The 25,683-nt window shown below is 42.8% G+C and overlaps 1 protein-coding gene across 1 annotated transcript in view; it reads right to left on the bottom strand.

Moving 5' to 3' along the window:
- Positions 1 to 25,683, bottom strand: part of LOC124795871 (photoreceptor-specific nuclear receptor-like) — a 254,597-nt gene that overhangs the window by 4,427 nt on the left and 224,487 nt on the right. Inside the window, exons 7-8 of the mRNA XM_047259952.1 lie at positions 21,265 to 21,533; positions 10,908 to 11,151 (exon numbers count right to left, since the gene is read on the bottom strand). Coding sequence (XP_047115908.1) covers positions 10,908 to 11,151; positions 21,265 to 21,533 — 513 coding nt within the window. The remainder of the gene's footprint in view (positions 1 to 10,907; positions 11,152 to 21,264; positions 21,534 to 25,683) is intronic.

The raw sequence follows: 25,683 nt of genomic DNA, 5'->3' as shown, positions 1-25,683 counted from the left end.
AACATCTGAGGTCATCAGTCCCCTAGAACTTAGAACTACTTAAACCTAACTAACCTAAGGACACACACACACATCCATGCCCGAGGCAGGATTCGAACCCGCGACCGTAGCGGTCTCGCGGTTCCAGACTGAAGCGCCTAGAACCGCACGGCCACACAAGCCGGCAGACGTGTAAGGGCTTCGCAGACTTTGGCAACGGATACGTGCATTATCCTGCAGAATGATTAAGTCCGTCAACATTCCTGGACGTTTCCACTTGACGGCGTTCTCCGATTTTTGCGAAGTGTCCACGTGACGCTGTGCTTTAATTGTGACGCCGTGTTTAAGCAAGTAATTGAGCAACAGGCCCATCCACTCAAACACAAAGCCCATCATGACTTTCCCAGAGTTGGGTGCCTGTTTCGACTTCGATGCAGACGTTTCGGTGGAAAGCCCTTAAGACCTTCCAAATACACTACTGGCCATTAAAATTGCTACACCACGAAGATGAAGTGCTACAGACGCGAAATGTAACCGACAGGAAGAAGATGCTGTGATATGCAAATGATTAGCTTTTTAGAGCATTCACACAAGGTTGGCGCCACCTAGAACGTGCTGACATGAGGAAAGTTTCCAACCGATTTCTCATACACAAACAGCAGTTGATCGGCGTTGCCTGGTGAAACGTTGTTGTGATGCCTCATGTAAGGAGGAGAAATGCGTACCATCACGTTTCCGACTTTGATAAAGGTCGGATTGTAGCCTATCGCGATTGCGGTTTATCGTATCGCGACATTGCTGCTTGCGTTGGTCGAGATCCAACGACTGTTAGCAGAATATGGAATCGGTGGGTTCAGGAGGGTAATACGGAACGCCGTGCTGGATCCCAACGGCCTCGTATCACTAGCAGTCGAGATGACAGGCATCTTATCCGCATGGCTGTAACGGTTCGTGCAGCCACGTCTTGATCCCTGAGTCAACAGATAAGGACGTCTGCAAGACAACAACCATCTGCACGAACAGTTCGACGACGTTTGCAGCTGCATGGACTGTCAGCTCGGATACCATGGCTGCGGTTACCCTTGACGCTGCATCACAGACGGGAGCGCCTGTGATGGTGTACTCAACGACGAACCTGGGTGCACGAATGGCTAAACGTCATTTTTTCGGATGAATCTAGGTTCTGTTTACAGCATCATGATGGTCGCATCCGTGTTTGGCGACATCGCGGTGAACGCACATTGGAAGCGTGTATTCGTCATCGCTATACTGGCGTATCACCCGGCGTGATGGTATGGGGTGCCACTGGTTACACCTCTCGGTCACCTCTTGTTCGCATTGACGGCACTTTGAACAGTGGACGTTATATTTCAGATGTGTTACGACCCGTGGCTCTGCCCTTCATTCGATCGCTGCGAAACCCTACATTTCAGCAGGATAATGCACGACCACATATTGCAGGTCCTGTACCTGTCTTTCTGGATACACAAAATGTTCGACTGCTGCCCTGGCCAGCACATTCTCCAGATCTCTCACCAACTAAAAATGTCTGGTCAATGGTGGCCGAGCAACTGGCTCGTCACAATACGTCAGTCACTACTCTTGATGAACTGTGGTATCGTGTTGAAGCTGCATGGGCAGCTGTACCTGTACACGCATCCAAGCTCTGTTTGACTCAGTGCCCAGGCGTATCAAGGCCGTTATTACGGACAGACGTGGTTGTCTGGGTACTGATTTCTCAGAATCTATGCACCCAAATTGCTTGAAAATGTAATCACATGTCAGTTCTAGTATAATATATTTGTCCAATGAATACCCGTTTATCATCTGCATTTCTTCTTGGTGTAGCAATTTTAATGGCCAGTAGTGTAGTCCTGATCTCTCCCCATGCGATATCCATGTTCTTCGAACCCTGAAGAAAGACATTCGTGGCCGTCGATTTCCTTCGGAAGAAGAGGTGCACGGCTGGGACAATCATGGTCCCGCACGCAAACGCAAACTATTTTTCGTGAAGGCACTGAGATAAATGTATTAACCGTTATGGTGATTACTTTTCAAATAATAAACAGTTCACTGACTTTTTTCCATCTGCCTCATTTTCATTTGACTATCCCTTATACGATTCATTTTCTAGCCTGGAAGGCTGGGCGGATTTTCCAGATTTGACCCATTGAAGGAAGGGAAAAGAAAACAAGAAAATACTGTTCAACTGCGAGTAGGTTTCGCGCTGTGAGGGTTCCGTACCAACATAATTGTGTATATAAGTATATCGTCTATAGGTTTCGATGGGTGAGTTTTGGAGTATCGAAATATGTGACATAAATGTCTGCATCTTTCGGTTGCACTGATTTAGTAGCTTAAACTTTTTACACGTCTAAGCGACCGTAGACCTCAGTATTTGGCATAAATTTCAACTTGATGCCTCTACCCGTCCCTGAGAAAAAGATTCCTTAACAGACGGCCGTAACTTTTGATTACATTGACTTCAAAGCTTACACACTTTACGCTGCGAAGGCACTATATACCTTAGTATGTGATGTAAAACTTATACACCAAACTGTTTCAGAGAAAAAGATTTTTAACGGTCGGACAGACAAACAGAAGACGTTTAAAAAATGACAAAAATATTTTTTCTTACCATGTAATTACAAATTAACGATTTTCATATTTTTTCTTTTATTTGTAGTGTATAACTTCGCTTTGTGCCAAATTTGATAGTTTTTATGTCAACAGAAGTACCCTATAGGTTTTATGGGTGTATTCTCGACCATTCAAATATGTGATATAAATGAGCTTATCTTTTGGGTGAATTGACTTAGAAGTTTAAAATGTTTACATAGCCAAGGAGCCATAGACCTTAATACGTGACATAAATTTGAAATTGATACATCTACACATAACTGAGAAAAAGCGTTCTTAACAGCCGAGCAAACAGATAACAAGGTGATCCTGTAATGGTTCCGTTTTTACAGACTGAGGCAAAGAACCCTAAAAGCACAGAAAAAAGGAACCTATAAAAACAAGAATGCTACTTTGCAGTTTCTATGTCGTTGGCTGGTGATTCCTCCATTGAATTTGGGCGCAATATATATGACGTCGTGCTGCGTGGGAAAATAAATGAAGTACTTGAGGTGGGCGCGACATGCCCGTGCCTGATGAGTTTCGTAAGTTGATGTTTTTCTTCGCATACGCAGTGGCATTGATACTTGTGAGCAGTCACTAGCAGAAACTAGGAAGACGGCAAGTGAACATGTTTCTAAACATTCTATACCGAACCGAGATAAACCAGGCCGGCCGGTGTGGCCGAGCGGTTCTAGGCGCTTCAGTCTGGAACGGCGCGGCCGCTACGGTCGCAGGTTCGAATCCTGCCTCGGGCATGGATGTGTGTGATGTCCTTAGCTTAGTTAGGTTTAAGTAGTTCTAAGTTTTAGGGAACTGATGACCTCAGATGTTAAGTCCCACAGTGCTCAGAGCCATTTGAACCATTTGAGAAAAACCAGCAGAATTTACTGAGAAAGGAAGTGAAGACAACACAGCAGTGTAGCGCAGCAGCCAAGACGAAAATTCTAATGGGCACTCCGTTCTAACATACTGTTCAAGTGGCGATATTACATTTATAGCTGATTTTTTTGCAATTTATAAGACTGTAATAGGCTATGATTCTGTGAATACTCGTGTATTTGTAAGATAATAAATAGTTAGTTTTGAAGAAGATCGCAGTGTAGTAAAAAAATATAAAAATGATGAAGAATTCATTTCTTTTCAGGCAGTTACCAGGCTGTCTGGTGAGGCAGAGGTGACCCCAGGAAATATTTGGGAGGGAATATCCAGTTCTGGTACTGGCCTGACAACCAAAGTAAACCTCTCGAAAACATTGGCCGGGACAGAAAAAATGCAAAAGATGTGTTGCATGTTTGAGTATCTGTTTGTGTGTATACCAACTCAATGCCTTCCTCTGCTTATACAGTACACCCACTAACTGCAGGTGTACTCTATTTTACCGAACGAGGTTGCGCCGTGGTTAGCACACTCGCATTCGGGTGAACGGCAGTTTGAATCCGCGTCGACCATCTTGATTTAGGTTTCCTGTGATTTCCCTAAATTGCTTCAGGCACGAACGATTCCCTTCCCTGCCCTTGTATCATTCCGAACTTGTGTTTCTTCTCTAATGACTTCGATGTCGACGGGATGTTAAACCCTAATTTTCCTTCCGTTGTGCTGTTTTTTTAATTTGTTATTATTTTTTTAAATTTGTTATTTGTATTCTCCATTAGGAAGAAGTGTGCGGGAAGCGGCTAGGAGCGGCCAAGTTGCCACTCTACAGTTTTTAATGAACATAATAAAAAATATTCTGATGCGAGTAAAAAAGTGTTAGCACAATTGGATGCATGTGACCTGAAAGTGAAAGGATGCTGTGCAGCTGGCTCCTGGTAATAGATTCTGTGCGCAAGATTTGGATGCAGGTGGGAATGGAAAGGAAACGCTTTGAGAAGATACATGGGATGAGTTTTGGGGTGGTAACAGACCCGTTGCTGTTGCGCAGGTAAAGCGTTCATTTGGAAAAAGGAGGACACAGTGTAGGTTATAATTTATAGGATGGTTGGATCTTAGGGATACTTTCATAATCTAGGAGAAGAAGGCGTTTGAAATTATCCCGAGGAAAAGACTTGGAGTATCAATACTAAAAGTTTTACGCCGTTTGTTAAACGTGTGAAATACGTATTTATCATACCATGTTTTTGGACTTCGCTATGTCCTTATCAAGTGCTGAAACGTCTATCATTAGGCGCAGTCATGAGTATAAAGACTTCAGTAAACATGCATAGTCAAACATAAAACTTTTTCTAGCACATCTTAGTTTACAGCTGAGCCTTGTGCGAGTTTGATGTCCATCATGAGATATGCTAAGGAAAGTTTCATGTTTGATAATCCATGTTAGCTGCTGGCACTTTACCGTTGACGGAGCCTAATGCTATGGAAGTTTTAAATACATGGTGATGGGGTAACGTAGCTTCGAAACATGTTGCGATAAATTTTTCACACGTTTGACAACTGATGCGTAAAATTCTCAGCACTGAGACATTTCTAAGTTGGTTTCACAATAGATAACGCAGAGTATGTCGAGATGTTACGTACTTGGACCTGTTTGGTGCTCTGAGGAGAGGGTCGATAAAGTGGGAGCTGGTATGAGTACAATATGCTGAAGAGGTCTACTCTTTGGTAAACCCAACAAATAAACTTGCAGTGGTGCCATTTGTTTAGTCCGCCATGGCGTAAAGCTAATTAATATTCATTACATATATTAACAAAGAAACAATTGCGCTCAAGAGCGGCATTTGCAGTTGTAACAAATAAAAGGATTAGGTTCACAATTTGCAGCGTTGTAAAAAGACTACATTTCAGTTGTTTTATTTACAAAAATACATGTGTTTTGATTGCAGATATATTAATTGCAGTTAGTCTGTACAATACTTAGCATGATGCAATTAATGTCTTTCCAGTTCCACAGTTAAAGAAAGCAAAATATCATTTGTCCATCGTGTTAATAAATATGTAGGGGCTACTTCTCCTGGATTTCAGTTATTACTTGGAACTTGAGCAGATATACCTTCGCTTGGGTATTTTTATCCATATTGTTACCGGATGGGAATGGTTATGAGAACTGACGGCACTTGCTAGACAGTGTAAAATATTGAGCAGCCTCCGAGCAGATATTGCAATGTCTTACATCAGACCTAGTAACGAAAGTTCTCTCATGAAATCTAGGTGCGAAGTCGACTCTTGCGTTCTCCTAAATCACTAAATCTGATTGGACAGCTCGGATTATTCGTCTCACCAATCGAATTAATAGTAGCAACATTCGTTACTATTGTATTATTCTTACACTAAGACACTAGCCGAGAATGTCCGACGCTGAAAGTATTCTTTCTCTACCTCGAGAGATGTTCAGTTTGCCAATATTTGTCCTGACGAATCGTTAGTTTACAGGAGTCCTTCGACAGTCTCCTTTGAACTATTTATTTCCGATGTAGAGGGAAACAACAAGCGTAGGTTCGCGTGTCTCAGACCAGCATCTGCAACTGCATTCCGGAAAGTGTCTGCAGAATCGTTATCTGGCGGGGCACCATTCCCGATTTTCTCCATCTGTTACTCTTGACAGCCACGTTACAAACTGAATAGGATGCCAAGCCAGCAGTCAACAAAGAGTAGCTTGACAGTCTCTCTTTTCAAAGACATTCACTTGGGAAACATAATAATGTGGGTGTCTACTGACTGTACCCTCTTCTATATTCGAGGATGAAAACACTTGACGAGGAGATAGCTGGTGCGAATCCTGGTGGCAAAAGGAATGTTAATCGCCAGTGTTTGGCCGGCAGAGTGCGGAAAGGCTGTGATTTACAATTCTTGATAATTATGTTTTACGCTGAGCTAAATTCCAAACATCTCCACAATGTCTCAAGTAGTAGGCTGTGCCAGCACCTCATTTCACAATCCCCCCCCCCCCCCCCCTGCCTCCACCATCTCTCAGCATCATCATCAACAATACACAGCTCTACATGTGCTTTATCACAGCCATCTATGCTCAACGAATACACTTAAGAGAAGATACCCCCTCTTTGTGAAAGAAAAGTGTCATCATGTCCGATGCAAGGGAACTTTTATAATAAGTAAAGAAGGGATTTTAAGGTGCAGCATCTTTCCAAAAAATGTAGCTATTTTCACACAGACAAGTCTATATATTCATTTGGTGACATGAGATGAAGCAAAATAAGCACATTTTGTTGCATTTTTTGTGAGATTAGTACATTTTTCATCTTACCTCTTTTATTCTATGCTTAAGCACCTTTTTCCCATTTTTTACCCGCGTTTTTGATAGATTCGACAGAATTTTTTCTGCTCTTGAAAGGGATTTTAAGATTTTGTTTAATCAAAAGTAAAAAAATGGTCAAGAAGATTCTACTAAAGGCTCCCAGTCGTCAAGTTTTATATCAAGAAATGACAGGGCTCCATCTTCCACAGTTTCATGTTATCACAAGGTGGGATACTTAAATAAAATGTGCACTTTTTTGTGCGAAAACTTTGAAAAAATCGAACACTTCGTAAGTGCCCTAGAGTCAATGGACGCAGCAACCATCAAGCAGACCCAACAATTCATCAACAACAAAGATCTGGAATTTGAAATTTTTGCTACAAGTATTTTCCTGATGTGATTCAGAGTTTGGAGAAAGAAGGTATGGAGGAGAAAGAACAGCGGAAGAAGTTGATGAATGTTAGGGACATCCTTGATGGAATTACTAAAGACAAATTCAAATTAAATTTGAAGAACAATCCAGATGTGGAAACCTTTGCAACTTTGACTCAGCTTCCTTTATGGGTGCTGACAATATATGCTTCATTGTTTTCTGTAGATCTCGAGCGGAGTTTCTTCATATATAAGGCGCTATTTAGATCGAAGCACCAGCGAATTAGTATCAAAAACATTGAAAAGATGTGTGTAATGCAGTATAAGAGAACCTTATAAATGGAACAAAGAAAGTTAATGTTGTTGTTGTTGTGGTGGTGATGGTCTTCAGTCCAGAGATTGGTTTGATGCAGCTCTCCATGCTACTCTATCCTGTGCAAGCTTCTTCATCTCCGAGCAACTACTGCAACCTACATCCTTCTGAATTTGTTTAGTGTATTCATCTCTTGGTGTCCCTCTACTATTTTTACCCTCCGCGCTGCCTTCCAATACTAAACTGACTATCCCTTGATGCGTCAGAACATGTCCTATCAACCAATCCCTTCCTCTAGTCAAGTTGTGTCACAAATTCCTCTTCCCCCAATTCTATTCATTACCTCCTCATCAGTTACGTGATCCACCCATCTAATCTTCAGCATTCTTCTGTAGCACCACATTCGAAATCTTCTATTCGCTTCGAGTCTAAACTATTTATCGTCCATGTTTCACTTCCATACATGGCTACACACCATACAAATACTTTCATAAACAACTTCCTGACACTTAAATCTATACTCGATGTTAATAAATTTCTTTTCTTCAGAAACGCTTTTCTTGCCGTTGCCAGTCTAAATTTTATATCCTCTCTACTTCGACCATCATCAGTTATTTTGATCCCTAAATAGCAAAACTCATATACTACTTTAAGTGTCTCATTTTGTTCTCATCATCATTTCATTCTCATCACCGGCACGCAAGTCGCCCAATGTGGCGTCGACTGAAATAAGACTTGCACTTGGCCGCCGAACTTCCCCGGATGGGGCCTCCCGGCCAACAATGACATACGATCGTTTCATTTTTTCCTAATCTATTTCCCTCAGCACCATCTGATTTAATAAGACTAAATTCCATTATCCTCATTTTACTTTTGTTGATGTTCATCTTATATCCTCCTTTGATGACGCTGTCCATTCCGTTCAACTGCTCTTCCATGTTCTTTACTGTCTCTGATAGAATTACAATGTCATCGGCAAACCTCAAAGTTTTTATTTCTTCTCCATGGATTTTAATTCCTACTTCAAATTTTTCTTTTGTTTCCATTACTTTTCTTGCTCAATGTACGGATTGAATAACATTGGAGATAGGCTACAACCCTGTCTCACTCCCTTTTCAACCACTACTTCCCTTTCATGCCCCTCGACTCTTACAACTGCCATCTGGTTTCTGCACAAATTGTAAATAGCCTAACACTCACTGTACTTGACCCAGAATTTGAAAGAGAGTATTCCAGTCAACATTGTCAAAAGCTTTCTCTAAGTCTAAAAATGCTAGAAATATAGGTTTGCCTTTTCTTAATCTATCTTCTAAGATACGTCGTAGGGTCAGCATTGCCTCATGTGTTCCAGCATTTCGACTGGAATCCAAACTGATCTTCCCAAGGTCGATTTCTACCAGTTTTTCCATTCGGCTATAAAGAATTCGTGTCAGTGTTTTGCAGCCGTGTCTTATTAAACTCATAGTTCGGTAATTTTCACACCTGTCAATATCTGCTTTGTTTGGGATTGGAATTATTATATTCTTCTTGAAGTCTGAGTGTATTTCGCCTGTCTCTTACATCTTGCTCACCAGACGGTAGAGTTTTGTCAGGGCTGGCTCTCACAAGGCTATCACTATTTCTAATGGAATGTTGTCTACTCCCGGGCCTTGTTTCGACTCAGGTCTGTCAGTGCTCTGTCAAATTATTCACGCAGCATCATATCTCTCATTTCATCTTCATCTACGTCCTATTCCATTTCCATAATATTACCATCGAGTACATCGCCCTTGCACAGATCCTCTATATACTCCTTCCACCTTTCTGCTTTCCCTTCTTTGCTTAGAACTGGTTTTGTGAGCCGTTGATATTCATACAAGTGGTTCTCTTTTCTCCAAAGGTCTCTTTAATTTTCTTGTAGGCAGTATCTATCTTACCCCCAGTGACATATGCCTCTACATCCTTACATTTGTCCTGTAGCCATCCTTGCCTAGCCATTTTGCACTTCCTGTCGATTTCATTTTTGAGACCTTTGTATTCCCTTTTGCCTGCTTCATTTACTGAAATTTTATCTTTTCTCCTTTTATTAATTAAATTCAGTGTCGGTTCTATTACCCAAGAATTTCTACTAGCTCTCATCTTTTTACCTACTTGATCCTCTGCTGCCTTCACTATTTTATCTCTCAAATTCTTCTTCTACTGTGTTTCTTTCCCCTGTTCTTGCCAGTCGTTCCCTAATGCTCTCTCTGAAACTCTCTACAACCTCTGGTTCTTTCAGTTTATCCATATACAACCTTCTTTCATGATTATTAAACCGAGATTAACCCAATGATTAAGTTATGCTCTGTGCAAAATTCTACCAGGCAGCTTCCTCTTTCATTCTTTACCCCCATTCCATATTCAACTATTACTTTTCCTTCTCTTCCTTTTCCTACTATCGAATTCCATTCCACCATGACTATTAAATTTTCGTCTCCCTTCACTGTCTGAATAATTTCTTTTATCTCATCATACGTTTCTTCAATTTCTTCGTCACCTGCGGAGCTAGTTGGCATATAAACTTGTACTACTGTTGTAGGCGTGAGCTTCGTGTCTATCTTGGCTACAATAATGCGTTCACTATGCTGTTCGCAGTAGCTTACCAGCGCTCCTATTTTTGATTCATTATTAAACCTACTCCAGTATTACCCCTCCTTGATTTTGTATTTATATCTCTGTATTCACCTGAGCAAAAGTATTGTTCCTCTCCACCGAACTTCACTAATTCCTACTATATCTAACTTTAACCTATCCATTTCCCATTTTAAATTTCCTAACCTACCTACCCGATTAAGGGATCTGACACTAGAGCGCCAGTTTGGCTCAAAATGGGTCTGAGCACTATGGGACTTAACTTCTGAGGTCATCAGTCCCCTAGAACTTAGAACTACTTAAACTAAGCTAAGGACATCACACACATCCATGCCCGAGGCAGGATTCGACCCTGCGATCGTAGCAGTTGCGCGGTTCCGGATTGAAGCGCCTAGAAACCGCTCGGCCACCGCGGCCGGCTTAACATTACAGTAACATTTTTAAATATGCTCTAATAAGAGGCTCCAAACGGGATGCTATGGCATCAAAGAGGGCATGGTATGTCCCAATGGAATATCCCTCCACGTTTTTTTTTTTTTCCACAGGGCCTAGTAAATCATCAACAGTGACTGCTGGAGGATTGCACGGAACAATTGACCTGTCTGCTATATTCCAAAAGGTGTGATGAGTCATATTTCAGGTGAAAGTGCGGGCCGCATCGAACCAGTCAGAAGACTCATGACCCCCACCCTCGCTCACACACACACACACACACACACACACACACACACACACACAAGGAAACGAGGCTGTCTGAAATACAAACTCCATATAAAGTATGACAGGAGAGAGCTGCCCCTCCTTACACGTCAGGGGGCTCACCTGAGCGGAAGAGCACGATGGCCTTAAGGCAGGCGAACTCGGCGGGGTCGACGCCGACGGCCTTGAAGCGGAGCAGCGTGTCGTGCAGGGCGCGCACGTCGGCCGCCACCTGCGCCGCCTTGCCGTTGGGCACGGCAGCCGCGTGCTCCTGCGCCGAGAAGAGCGGGCTGCCGTCCAGGGGCATGCACCACTGCACCGCGTTCAGCAGGAACAGCTCCGCCCATGACTCCTCCAGCAGGATCACCTGCACACGCGAACCAATGTGTCTGTGAAATCTTATGGGACTTAACTACTAAGGTCATCAGTCCCTAAGCTTACACAGTACTTAACCTGAATTATCCTAAGGACAAACACACACACCCGTGCCCGAGGGAGGACTCGAACCTCCGCCGGGACCAGCAGGCGAACCAGCTCATCGAAACGGCTCCTTGTGAGCTATACGTGAATCTGTTGTGTTCCACTTTTGTGTCAGTTTATTGAATGCTGTACTAATTTGTGTGGATTTTAGATCAGTTTTCTGAATCATACAGGGTAAACTGCTAAACGCGATCCCTGAGAGGGTAAGGAGCGAAAAGGATCGTATGAACGTATGGCCGAAATGCATGGTGTTTGTACTATAGAGTCTTCATTAGTTCATCAGTACTGTAAAGTACAAAGCAGTGCACTGCATGCTGTGACGAGACCACGGTTGGCAAATGTGATTTAAGTGGCCCCAACGGACCTCTAAGCGTGTGCGCACATGATGCAGCAGCGACTCCCACACACGTTCAGATGTGCCATCTTGCTATCGAATGGAGCTACAGGTATCATGAATGCATTGTCCCATTGTAAGCACGTCTGGGATGGGTTCCACTCACACAAATTCTTTCAGGTGTCCCTAAAGGTAAAATTCTAAAGGGTTAAGATTGGGTGACAGGGCAGGCCATGCAACTAGACCACTTTGTCCGATCTGTCGGCTGGGTTAGATGCTGCCGTGCCGAGATGCCTCCGAAAGGAAGTGCGGAAGTTAACTGGAGCACACTTATGTAGTAGCCATCACATTATCCTTTGTACCGCTAAAGGCACGTCGTCTGGGGCCATATACTGTATTTTTCCGCCATTTTGTCGATCGGTTCGGTACGCGAACTCACCGAACGGTCTTGTCTTCGAAGGAGAGCCCCGACATTATTCTGTAAGCATTTCGGAAGCGATGCCGAACGGTCCTAGCGAACCGAAACGCTGTTGTCAGTTCTCCTTGCGCCAACCAGTCTGCCTCAGATCCGCGCATATGCACTGCAGCGCCACAGTGGCACGAACCCAAAGTCACGCTATTCTTCACAGTACCGAAAGGTGTGGTTAGAGTACATAATACTGTTCAAGTTTCGCTGACCATTTGCTTCTGTGAATGCACGATAACGACAGAATATTGACTGTGTTCTGGAAACTCTCATAAATGCCACATTATGTCATTTTATTGTCGATCAAATCGACGTCTTGTTTTGGATTTTACGTTTCTGAATATGAGTTAAGAATGGAGTGTAGTACCACATTGTTCAAATACCCGAAAAATTCGTCATTTTTTCTGTTTTCCGTCGTTCCTTGGTTACTTCAAAATTCATGGAGGAACGTTCCGTCTATTTGTGAAGGTGCTTCACAAATAAAAGAAGCGAAACGCGTATGGCAATAAAGAAACTGCCCTCAATTGTTTGTATAGACGGAACACATCCCCACGTACCCGAAAAATTGTTTAAGAGAGTGTCAAAGAATAAGAACATGAATAGAATGTGGCTGTACTTCGCTCCTAGAGATCCAAATGATAAGTATCCTACTTCCCTATATGATACATCAACGATTTAGTTCATAACAACAACATTAAAAGAAAAACGCTTTTTCGAGAGTGTGTGGCGAGTGCAGCTATAGAAGTTCGTTGTTATTTATAACATGCATCCGATGAATCAAAATGTTTTTTTTCATATCTGTGGCATATTGTGGCAGGAATCTTTCATCTCTGTCCACTGTAGTTAAGGCTTCGAGCGCAGATAAATACTTGTGACAAGCTGAAGTATTAAGACGATTGCTGCTAGTTTCATTCGCAGTAATTTAAGTTGGGCTCTTAGATTCCTGTCTGACTACACACTCGGAAATCGCCACATATTCAGAAAAAATGGTGAATTATTTGTGACAAGAAAAATTATAGATGTCACTGTCAGTTGTTTCACGCACAGCAATTCCATCTTGCATTCCTTAAACATTTGGAAGTCACGAAATCGAAGATACTCATTACTGAGAGAGCACGCTCTTACTTGTAAATAACAACGAATATATCAGAAAAATGCTTAACTTTGACGATTAACAAAGTCTCAGAATGTGTTACAAACATGAAGAGGAGAAAAAGTATTTCGTTACTCAGCTGTATGCGAACATACGACCTTTGTCATGGGAGTTCATTGCCTTGCCCACTGTGCTACTACAACTTGCGTGTCTGGAGCGCTTTAGTCCATGTAATTCCAGGCGAAAGAGACGCAGGTTGACTTCATTGCCAAATGATGCGGGCGTAAGCCGTAAGTGTATGAAATTTTGAAAGGTTTCCTGTATCAGGCTTCACAATATTCCTTTACATGTTTACTTAAAAGTTTTAAACACGTTTCGATTATTAAAAGTACACCATTTGCGGAAAAAAGTACGCGAAGTCACTAGTAATTTCAGCTAACACTCATGTGATGTACATAAGCACAGCTGAAGTTCTGAAATTTAATGATTTTTAAACTCTTAATTATGTAAAAATAACAAGTATTTTGTGAGAATATTGACCGAAACTGTTTTTTTGCGTTATAATCATTCACAGTAACAACAATACAAACCATATTTCCAACAAAGGAAACCTTCTATTATGAACTCACTTTCCACCCAGACGCGTCTTGGTGATTCTTCAGTAGCACAATCACTAAATCCGAAGCTAAAAGCGCTCAGTATGTTTAAAATAACAAATTCTAGGTGTAAATAGACCACACCGAACCGAACGAGAGGGCTATACCGAAATCCAAAGCCTCTCGGAACAGTTGTCGAAAAATCGGCATGAGGACCGATCGGTAACAGGTCTCAGAAGCTTACTGAATAGGAACTTTGGATAAAGAACCGAAAATGACGTCACTACTGAGGCTAACCTACTGCACCGATCGGTACGAACCATACAGAATACGGCCCTTGTCAGGGGAGATGGGGTCACATGTAGGAAGTGCAGATATACGTAGCCTGTGAGGTGTTGTTAAGAATGACTGGTCCCACAAGGCGGTTACGAATAAATCCCGCCCACACTCTGAAGCCGAACCAGTGCTGATGTCTCGTTGCGGCCATACCTTGGGGATTCTTCGTAGTCCACAGATGGGATGGATGACAAATATCCCATCACCATGATGGTGTTCGTGACGAACCAGTTACAAAACCGTCGCTACAGAGGCAACTCCATAACAAATAATACTTACTCACTTTGTAAGTGATATGAATAATGACAGTTATCAAGGAGTATGTTCCACATGGTCCTCAGCTCACGCCATGCAGGTGGCCCACCAACCCAGTACTGACACTGAGGTCACATTTTACAGTGTTCAGAGTCTGTTCTTCCAAGGACTGTATACATACTGGGCGCACCCGTTCTCATGGTTGCGATTTCCCATAAACAAGTCTGTCTTAGACAAACGACGAAACACTGTTGCATACAGTTTATGGTTCGGCAGCTATCGGCGCGATACTTTTCTCTTATCGCCCGGCCTTTGCCATTTACCTGTCGATGTGCAAAGATCATGTCAGTCTGTTCATGTTTGGTATACCGGGCTATCATCTCTCAGCACTGCACTGCATGATACATGTCCACACCAGAGTGAGTCACAGCTGCAATGTGGCCGATGCCCCTTAGTACCTATGTGTGAACGTGTCGCTGTCATTGACAGCATTTTGCCCTCTTAAGCGTGGAGTTGAAACACTAGTATAAACAAATCATTCCCACCTGCTTGGTGTGTTCTCATGTGTGTATTCAGTCACTGACACATACAGTGTCAGACATCTTTCATCTCCACCTTCAAGTGCGCATACCGCCACTGGAACGCATTTCGGGCCAAATGTCCATGCACCCTTTTTTGCGCGTTATCCTTTCAGGAATCGTTTCCTAAAGTTTGTTCCCATTTAACGAAATCACCTTGTATACATGGTTAAATCCATTTTTTAAATATTGAAAATTACTCGTACTGAACGAGGGATGATACAGATATTGTGTTATTACATTAGAATTTAGCCATTCAAAATAGACAAGAATAAGCTACTTTCATTTAGAAAGTTTCGGCTGTGTTAGTAGACACGCAGGTACTGACAATTGGTTTCATACGTATGATAATTTGTGCCAAAGCATGATGACTGTAGATCGCCACTGTCTTACAGTGACACGTTGCACTATACGCTCAGTTCGCCTGTACCGTGATTATTTAGAGAACAACAACGCCGCTGTTGTTGTTGTTGTGGTCTTCTGTCCGAAGACTGGTTTAATGCAGCTCTCCAAGCTAGTCTATCACGTGCAGGATCTTGCTTTTTGCATAAATATTATAACTTGCATCAACTTAAACGTGTTTCCTTAGTCAAACCACGATCTCCCTCTTCATCATTGAATTCACCCCACCCTCTCCGCCGGCCGCGGTGGTCTCGCGGTTCTAGGCGCTCAGTCCGGAACCGCGTGACTGCTACGGTCGCAGGTTCGAATCCTGCCTCGGGCATGGATGTGTGTGATGTCCTTAGGTTAGTTAGGTTTAAGTAGTTCTAAGTTCTAGGGAACTGATGACCACAGATGTTAAGTCCCATAGTGCTCAGAACCATTTGAACCATTTGAACCACCCTCTCCCGTCGCACACACACATACACACACACACACACACACACACACATACACACACACACACACACACATCATCTAACGTTCAATACTGGTCTGTAGCAGTTCATTTGAAAAGTTTCTGTTTTCTTCCTCTCCGAACAGTTTATCGTCACGTTGTACTTCCGTGTAAGGCTACTCATATGCCTAAATGGCAAAACTCATCGACTACTTTTCGTGTCTCCTTTCCTAATGTAATTCACCAAGCATCACATGATATAACCGGACTACATTTAATTACCCTTGTTCAACTTTTATCGATGTTCACGTTATAACCTCCTCTCGAACTCCATCCACCCGGTTTAACTGCTCTTCCAAGAACTTTGCCGCCTCTGGCAATGACAATGTCATCGGCAAACCTTAAAGTTTTTATTTCTTCTCCCCGAACTTTAGTTCCCTATCCAGAGTTCTGCTTGGTTTGAATTACACCTTGCTCAGTATAAAGACTAAGTAGCGTAGGGAAAAGGCGACAAACTTATCTCACTCCCTCCTCAGTTACTGATTTACCGTTTTACGACCTTCGATTCTTAAAGCTACAGCGTTGTTTCTGTGCAAGTTCTAGACAACTCTTCGCTCTTTTTATATTATCTCTGGTAGCTTCATAGTTTCAAAGAGTTGTTTCGAGTCAGCATTGTCAAAAGCTTTAATTAAATCTACAAATAGTGTCAACATAGGTTTGCCTTTCTTCAACCTACTTCTATATGCATATCTGTATCTATATTAACAATAAATCTGTAAAATCGTCGAGCTATCTGTCTGTCTATTTGAGCACGCTGATCTCCGAAACTACTAGACGAATTTTCAGGGTGTTTTCACAGACAACTTGAGCGTAGGTTGGGGTAACATATAGGCTTCATGAAAGTCGTATCACGAAAAAAATCGTAATTTTAAGTTTTATATAAAATAGTTGTGTCACTCCGTTTGTCCCTTTGAGCATACTAATCTCCAAAAGTATTAGACGAATTTTCATGTGGATTTCCACAGGTAACTTGAACGTAGCTTAGGGCAATAATAAGGCTTATTTCATCAAAATCGGATCATGTAAAAAATATGTCATAATGTAAATTTTTATCGGTACTAATATAATAAATGCGAAAGTAACTCTGTCTGTTACGTTTTCACAACTAAACTACTGAACCGATTTGGATGAAATTTGGTGTAGAGATTGAATCCTGAGATCGAGCACAGGCTATTTTAGAAAGTATACAAATGTCGACACCTATGAGGTGAAGTATGGAATGTGACACAATTCTTCATCTGTGAACATAAAACATGTTAAAAAATTATAAATTTGTTGCATAATGTACATGTTTTGTAACTTAGAGCTGCTTCAATAGCACAGTGCATAAATACACACTCTTGCCTAAGCATATTTGTACACACTGTTTGACAGCATTGCTGCTGCATCGTGCATTGGGACAACTTGGGAGGAGGGAGGATTGGGTGCACATCTCGAGCTATGCTTATCCGAACAGGCAGACACGTGAGGGTAGCCGACATTATTGAATGTACAATAGCTTACTTACTCATCATCACTCATCATAACAAAACTACTGTTATGTTAGCACAGCTCTGTGTAACAGCTAATATAACATAATGCACAGGATCAGTAAAGTATCACGTATTCCTAAGCACAGTGCTTAAAAAAGAGTGTCACATATTCCTGCAGAAGGTAATATTGGTCGAAAATATAAGAAAAGGTGCTATAATTCTATGACTCGAAGCCAGTACCTGTTCGTGGTATCACATATTGATACCACCTCACAGGTATCTAAGTTGGTAACGGAATTGCCACATCATTCTGTAGCCCATCTCTCCTTAGCATCTTGTACGATGTCGAACACAACTTTGTTAGGATATCAGTCGTTTTACTTGTGACAAGAAATGTGTGGTATTTACAGGTGAAACAAGGTTGACAAGAGATGCATAATAAATGACAACTATGCGAACCCATGGGCAAATGCAAATCGTCGAGCAATCATAGAGTTGAGGTATGAGGATAGTTTGGGTATTAATGTATGGGCAGGAATTGTCAGTGATGGACTAAAAGGAGTATACACTGTACCGAACAGAATAACAGACGGTGTGTATCACCAATTTCTGTGTGATGAGTTACCAACGCTATAGCAGAACTTTACCCTTCCAGATTGATGGATTCGTCCAGAAGGTCCGATAGCGTGGTCTGCCTGTTCACCGAACCTGAATCTGTAGGGTGGTCCATTTGAGATGTTAGAAAGGCATAACGTTTATTTATTAAGGTAATTTATATATCTCTGAGGAATTTTGTGCAATATACGCGAAAATCATGTGAGTTAACAATGAGCGACCATGCTCCGGGAGTTAAGCCAAAGTCCGTAGTTCACAGCGCAAAGACCATATGTCAGAAACACATTTTACGGAAGTGATACAAGTTATCGCACTCAGTGTGTCTCGATCGTTAAGTGAAAATGTTCGTTGCTCCACAACAACGTGCTCAGTGTGTCGTATGACAGGGGAATTTTTGATTGTTGTAGAGACCCAGTGAGCTTTTAGACGACGATAAGACGTTATCGGTCCATTCGGTTTTGAGGAGGAGACTGTTCGTGCAGTCAGTTAGCTTGGAATGATCGAGCAGTGTATGGTTCCTTAATTACAGCAAGATGGTCTACTGGACAGCATTGTCCATCAATAGGACTGGGCTTCACCGCATTGGGCTTTGATAGTGCGGAAACAAACGAGACATTCAGTGCCCGCTGGTACGGCCGTGGTGAACCTATCTCCCGGCTCCTAACAGACCCGACCTAATGCCTACGGATTTTTTCGTGTGGGGCTACGGGAAATCAACAGTGTATGCACAAAGTCCACAGAATCGGGCCGACTTACGGGGACAGATCACAGCGGCCTTTCAGCAAATAATTCTAAAAATTCTGCGTGGCATGTGGCGCAACGTGGACTCTAGGTATGATATGTGCCGTATTCGCAATGGCGGACATGTTGAGCGCTTATGTATTGGGACGCAAACTTCAGACACAAACTCCAGACTCTCCTAAGCTTGTACGTACGGTTAACAAGCAATAAATTTGCGTAGTTTCTTGTACATAATGTTTTATTTTTCTAACATCTCAAACGAATCATCCGGTGTTGGATTTCTGACTATGGGAACACTTAAAGGCTTTGACGTATGCGTAGCCCACCGACAGTATGCAGATGTTATAGGAATGCGTGACCAGTGCATGTGAAGCAATCCGAATGGAGTCAGATGTATGTGAAAGAGTGCACGATTCACTCCGAAGAACGGCGGAGGAGGTGCGAGGGTGCGTGATAATCACACGCAGCATTGCCCATATTGTCTGCCTTTACGTGACGAACGGATTGAAATGGAAGGACAGATCGGTTCATATCTCAACATGTACTACTTTCTGGACGTATGATTCTCATTAACTTTCGTCCTGTTTTGACGAATACTACTCCTTTTAAACATCTTGTATTTCTCTGTAACAAATATTTCTCTCGAGGTCAGCTTATATCAGTTTTTTCTTTGTTCTGTTGACAATTCGTGTGAGACAGTGAACGCCGCAGTTGATGATGGGATTACATGTACATCTACATCTACATTCATACTCCGCAAGCCACACAACGGTGTGTGGCGGAGGGCACCTTACGTGCCACTGTCATTACCTCCCTTTCCTGTTCCAGTCGCGTATGGTTCGCGGGAAGAACGACTGCCGGAAAGCCTCCGTGCGCGCTCGAATCTCTATGATTTTACATTCATGATCTCCTCGGGAGGTATAAGTAGGGGGAAGCAATATATTCGATACCTAAACCAGAAACGCACCCTCTCGAAACCTGGACAGCAAGTTACACCGCGATGCAGAGCGCCTCTTTTGCAGAGTCTGCCACTTGAGTTTGCTAAACACCTCCGTAACGCTATCACGCTTACCAAATAACCCTGTGACGAAACGCGTCGCTCTTCTTTGGATCTTCTCTATCTCCTCTGTCAACCCGATCTGGTACGGATCCCACACTGATGAGCAACATTGAAGTATAGGTCGAACGAGTGTTTTGTAAGCCGCCACCTTTGTTGATGGACTACATTTGCTAAGGACTCTCTCAATGAATCTCAACCTGGCACCCGCCTTACCAACAATTAATTTTATATGATTATTCCACTTCAAATCGTTCCGCACGCATACTCCCACTGTACAACATACAACAGAATACCTGGGAAGTTGGCAGCGTTTTCTGCGCTGTTGATGCTCTCTCATCGATAGAAGCTCACCTAAGGACTGGAAAGTTCCACAACTCGCACCAATTCCGAAGAAAGGAAACATGGGTAATCTACTGAATTACAGGCCAATAACGCTAACGTCGATTTGCAGTAGAATTTTGGAACGTGTACTGTGTTGGAACGTTATGTTACGTCGAAGAGAACAGTTTATTGACAAACAGCCAGCACGAATTCAGAAAAGGTAGTTCTTGTGAAACACAACTAGTTTTTTATTCTCACGAAATAACGAGTGATATCGACATAGAATGTCAAACTGATTACATATTATTGGATTTCCGGAAGACTTTTGACACCGTTCCTCAAGCGGCTTACAACCGAATTACGTGCTTATGGAATATCGTCTCAGTTGTGCAACTGGATTCGTCATTTACTGTCAGAAGGTCACAGTTCGTAGTAAATGAAGGGAAGTCATCGAGTAAAATAGAAGTAATAATTGGCGTTCCCCAACGAAGTGTTATAGGCGTCTGCTGTTCCTGATCAACATTAACGATTTAGACGACAATCTTAGCAGCTGTCTTAGATTGATTGCAGATTCATTTATCGTCTTATAGTCATCAGATGATCAAAACAAATTCCAGAACGAGATTTGTATGGTGCGAAAAATGCCATTCGACTCTAAATAACGAAAATTGTGAGGTCTTCCCTATGAGTACTAAAAGGAATCGGCTAATCTTCGGTTGCAGGATAAAACACACAAATCTAAAGACTGTATTTTCAATTAAATACTTACAAAATTACAGTTACGAATAACTTAAATAGGAACGACCACACAGATAATGTTGTGGGCAAAGCAACCCAAAGACTGCGATTTATTGTCAGAACGCTTTTTAGAAGATGCAGTAGGTCTACTGAAGATACTGCTTACATTATGCTTTTCCGCCTTACCAACAATTAATTTTATATGACCATTCAACTTCAAATCGTTCCGCACGCATACTCCCAGATATTTTACAGAAGTAACTGCTACCAGTGTTTGTTCCACTATCATATAATCATACAATAAAGGATCCTTCTTTCTACGTATTCGCAATACATCACATTTGTCTATGTTAAGGGTCAGTTGCCATTCCCTGCACCAAGTGCCTGTCCGCTGCAGATCTTCCTGCATTTCGCTGCAATTTTCTGATGCTGCAACTTCTCTGTATACAAGAGCATCATCCGCGAAAAGCGGCACGGAAGTTCCGACGCTATCTTACCTGGTCCCTGAAGGGCAGGCTGGCGAAGGAGGGCAGGTTCTTGGCCCACTTGACGGCCATGAAGAGCAGGCGCGCCGCCGTCTCGTGCAGCGTCTCGTGCACGGGCGGGTAGAGCGCCGGCGCCGGCTCGGGCGGCCGCGGGCCCATCGGCGCCTGCAGGCCGCCCCCGCCGCCCCCGCCGCCCCCCGCGCTCGTGGGGCCCGCGCCCGGCCCCGCACTCCCGCACAGCGGCGGCAGCGACTCCTCGTTCGTCACATCGATGCTGTCCTCTGCAACATCGCGCCGACAACCTTCACAGGCGGGTACAAGCAGATCGCGTCGCGGTACTACAGATTACGTGCGGTACTCGTAAAGCTACGACCGGTAATTGAGACAAGACCTAAGAAAAATCGAGACATTTACGCAGAATTTGTGGGTCTAGAAAAAGCGTTAGAAAATGGAAAGTGCTGACAGATCTGAAATGCGGCGTCCCCCGACGTGTCGACAGGTTTCATAACTCGGGCCACACTAAGCTCCATTCGGACTATAAAAGACGAAGGAGAGCCATGCGCACTGACGTAAAAAAACAAATTGCGACACCGAGAAGGGGTGTGCGAAAGTTGGTAAGCGTGTTTCTACAGTCGCGTAAGAGTAGCGTGTTTGCTTTATACACACTGTAGCGATCGTGAGCTTTAGTTACCTTCCGGACTGGATGTAGTGAGTAGATATTAGTCTAGAATGCCTGTAAGGCGGCAAAGGCATCATTATCAACACCTCAGTACGTTTGAACGAGGTCTTGTGACTGGGCTACGAGAAGCTGGATGTTCCTTCCACAATACTGCAGACTTGGCAGAGTGGTCACGAGATATAAGGTCGCAAGAAGACCGGCCCTCGGATGGCCACGTGCCACTACCGAGAGGGAAGACCATCGTGTTCGCCCTATGGCACTAGCGCATCGTACTGCATCTGCAGCAGCAATTCAGCAGCAGTTGGCACCACTGTGACACAACGAACTGTTACAAATCGGTTACATCAAGGACTGCGTCTAGTCATATGCCCTGTAGCATTCCATCGATTCCAAACCACTGCCATTTGCGGTTTCAGTAGTGTCAAACGAGAGCTCATTGGAGGGCAGGGCGAAGGTCTCTTGTGTTTTCCGATGACAACTCGGTCAAATGGTTCAAATGGCTCTAAGCACTATGGGACTTAACATCTGAAGTCATCAGTCCCTAGAACTTAGAACTACTTAAACCTAACTAACCTAAGGACATCACACACATCCATGCCCGAGGCAGGATTCGAACCTGCGACCGTAGCAGCAGCGCGGTTCCGGAATGAAGCGCCTAAAACCGCTTTGCCACAGCGGCCGGCGATGACTACTCGTTCCGCCTGGGTGCCAGTGATCGCATGTTGTAACCTGTACGCTGTAAACAGTGTTAACATTTTGCCTTGGCCTGTTCGATCACCAGATCTATCTTCAATCGAGCACATGTAGGACATCATCGGACAACTTCACCGTAATCCACTACAGCCTTAACCGCCCCCCTATTGACCGACCAAGAGCAACAGGCATGGAACTCCATCCAAAATATTGACATCCGGCTCCTGTACAACGCAATTCATGCACGTTTGCAAGGCTGCATTCAACGTTCAGGTGGTTTCACTGGTTATTAATGTACTAGCATTACTATTTGCAATGGCTTGTCCCGTGCGTACATTAACCTGTGATCTCGCAGTGTTAATCAGTTAAATACTCGTGTTACCTTGACAAATATATTCCTGAAGTTTCGTTTCTCTAAATAAAGTATTTTTTGGATCTGCGATTTTTTTCTATCAGTGTAGTTAGAGGAGAGATGGTATTTGGTGAATTTGAGGGCGTATTCCCCATTCACCTTCGTCTATCAATCTGGTAATTATAGTATATACGTTCATAGTCTATACTTCCAGTAAAACGTTTATCGGAATCAAAATATATAAATATAGTTCCTCAGTGTAGCATTTTTGGACCAGGACTGTTCGTGATATACATAAATGAGTATCACACTAGTGTTAGTAGTGCAGAAAAAATTCTCTTTGCTGATGGCAACAATATTATAGTCTCTTAGGAAATAAGAGGACTCCTAATAGAGAACACTAATGAAGCAGTGAAGGAATTGGTCACATGAGCAATAACCAGTAAAGTGACACTGAACATAAGGAAAAATCTTGCCATGAATTTCAGTTTGAAGAGGAAAAGTGACACTGACAAATTTAATGCAGAATTGTATTTGTGGTGTTATGAAACAACATGTGTACAGTGGGTGTCGTGTGTGTAGCGACTGGGAGTGAGAAATGTATGAACAATCTACCATTAAGCTTTTTCATTATTAAACAACCTCTTTGTAAAAACTATTGTGTAGTAGGAATAAACTGAATGAGATAGCACTGGTTTCAATAGAGTGACCTTGTATTCGGGAGGACAGTCTTCACCCATTCATCCTGATATAGGTTTTCCGTGGATTCCCTAAATTACTTCGGGCAGATGCCGGGATGGATCCTGCTATAAGACCCATGATTGCCATACTAGGTCTCTAATTAGTAAATGTCTAAATACGTGAATTACTTTATCTTTTTTGTTCTTAAATTGTGATACCACGACATGTCCAGTATCGTTGTAAAAGAGATTTATGCACGAATTAAACTACTAAAATACTACTACTACTACTACTACTACTTCTACTGCTTGTAGTTCACTTCGTAGCGACCTTTAGTAATCTCGCCAAGGTACGTGCGGCAGTACTGTCTGCCGTCCTAAATTCGGGCACTCGCCTATCCTGGCGCGACGTATAGTGGTTCTCGAATAAAAAAACTGTATAAAATTTAGTAGTTCTATACGCTTCGAAAGAGTGCAAGAAAGTTTAAGCTTGCGCCTATCCTGGCGCGACGTATAGTGGTTCTCGAATAAAAAACCTGTAAAAAATTTAGTAGTTCTATACGCTTCGGAAGAGTGCGAGACAGTTTAAGCTTTAGATCTCTGTAACGACCAAATGAGCGAAAGTCAGTGAATGAAATGTCCTTTATATTGTCACTTTTATTTACAAATATCCGCTACGAAGTCCGTACTGGTTTATGGCTTTCAACAAAAAGCACGAAACCTTACACAGTCTGTATTAATTCATTCGTACTACCAGCACAAACAGTAATCAGGTTTTAGTAGCAGGTTTGAGGTTTTCGCCCTGACCCGATCCCAAGAAAACATATTAATTTCAATGGTTCGAATCCTCGCACATACGGTTTGCACATTTTTCCTTCAGACTTAGGAAGTTTATCGGTTAAGATTGCACAGCACGCCACGTGGAATTTTGATCTTCAAAATAAAGCGACAGTTTACACAGGAAAAAATCCGGAATTTCCGTAACCTTTTTTCACGTACGTTCTTAAAAGTTTACTGACACATCACAATGTCCTAAACCTCACGATTATTGGGGATTAGTTACTATTATAGAGTTGATTGCAACAAATCCTCCGATCGTCACAAGAGCTGAGACCGACTTCGACTTCTTGACTCCAGCACGTAACCCCGCTTCCAGTCCTAAAGCGTATTTTCCCTCATTGGATCAACCCCATTCCGAAATTTTGACGAAGCTAAAAATTATATGTTTCAGAATAACAAATAAAAGCAATTATCCTTAACTTTAACATCTGAAATGCCGAAATACGTTTCATAATTCCCACGTCCCTTAAACTGGCTTCTTTAAAATTCGCAATTTCCGACATGTATGTGACTCACACAAGCAATAACACTGATGCTACATATTAACACATAACCCACCACGTGCTATAAAAAATAAGTTGACGTATGCTAAGTTTATCGAACAGCAGATGTCACTATGAATCCTTGTCGGTGTGTAATACGCAAACGGAAGTCGGTTTGTGGATTCTCCTCGTGATAGTTAATGTCAGTGGTTTTCACTTTCACTGCTGTCTGGAAAACAGTGTATTGTTTAGCTCCCGACACGCTTGTATTGGAAAACAAGGCAGGAAAAACCTATGTCTCTGCAGCAGACTAACGTAGCGTGTTACGTCCGTTGCGGCGTAGCTACAGTCCTTAACCTCTCTTCTTACCTCCCCTTCTTTTCGCGCCCACCGAATTAATCAAAGCGAGTAATTAAAATTCCGCGTTATTTTAATTAAGAGCAAGGAAGAACCCAGCGGGGGCCGGATTATGTACACTAATTGATGCGCGACGAAGGTTGCGGGTAGCTAATTGAAGCGCTCGCGCTCCCTCAACTTTGCTTGTTAAGAAGCTCCGCGAAATATGGCGCGCAGACTCAACTTGAAGCTCCCTAATTACGCACCAGTTCGAGCGAAGAGGCAGACGTCTCAGAGCTAAGGCGAGCTGCGAGAGGTGGGGAAATAATGCGAGGTGGCAGCACGCTAATTGTGTGCAGACGAGGGAAC

This window comes from Schistocerca piceifrons, chromosome 4, assembly GCF_021461385.2.
Source record: "Schistocerca piceifrons isolate TAMUIC-IGC-003096 chromosome 4, iqSchPice1.1, whole genome shotgun sequence".
NCBI lineage: Eukaryota > Metazoa > Arthropoda > Insecta > Orthoptera > Acrididae > Schistocerca > Schistocerca piceifrons.
The sequence above is the reverse complement of the archived record's forward strand: the minus strand, read 5'-3'. Positions and strand labels throughout refer to the sequence as shown.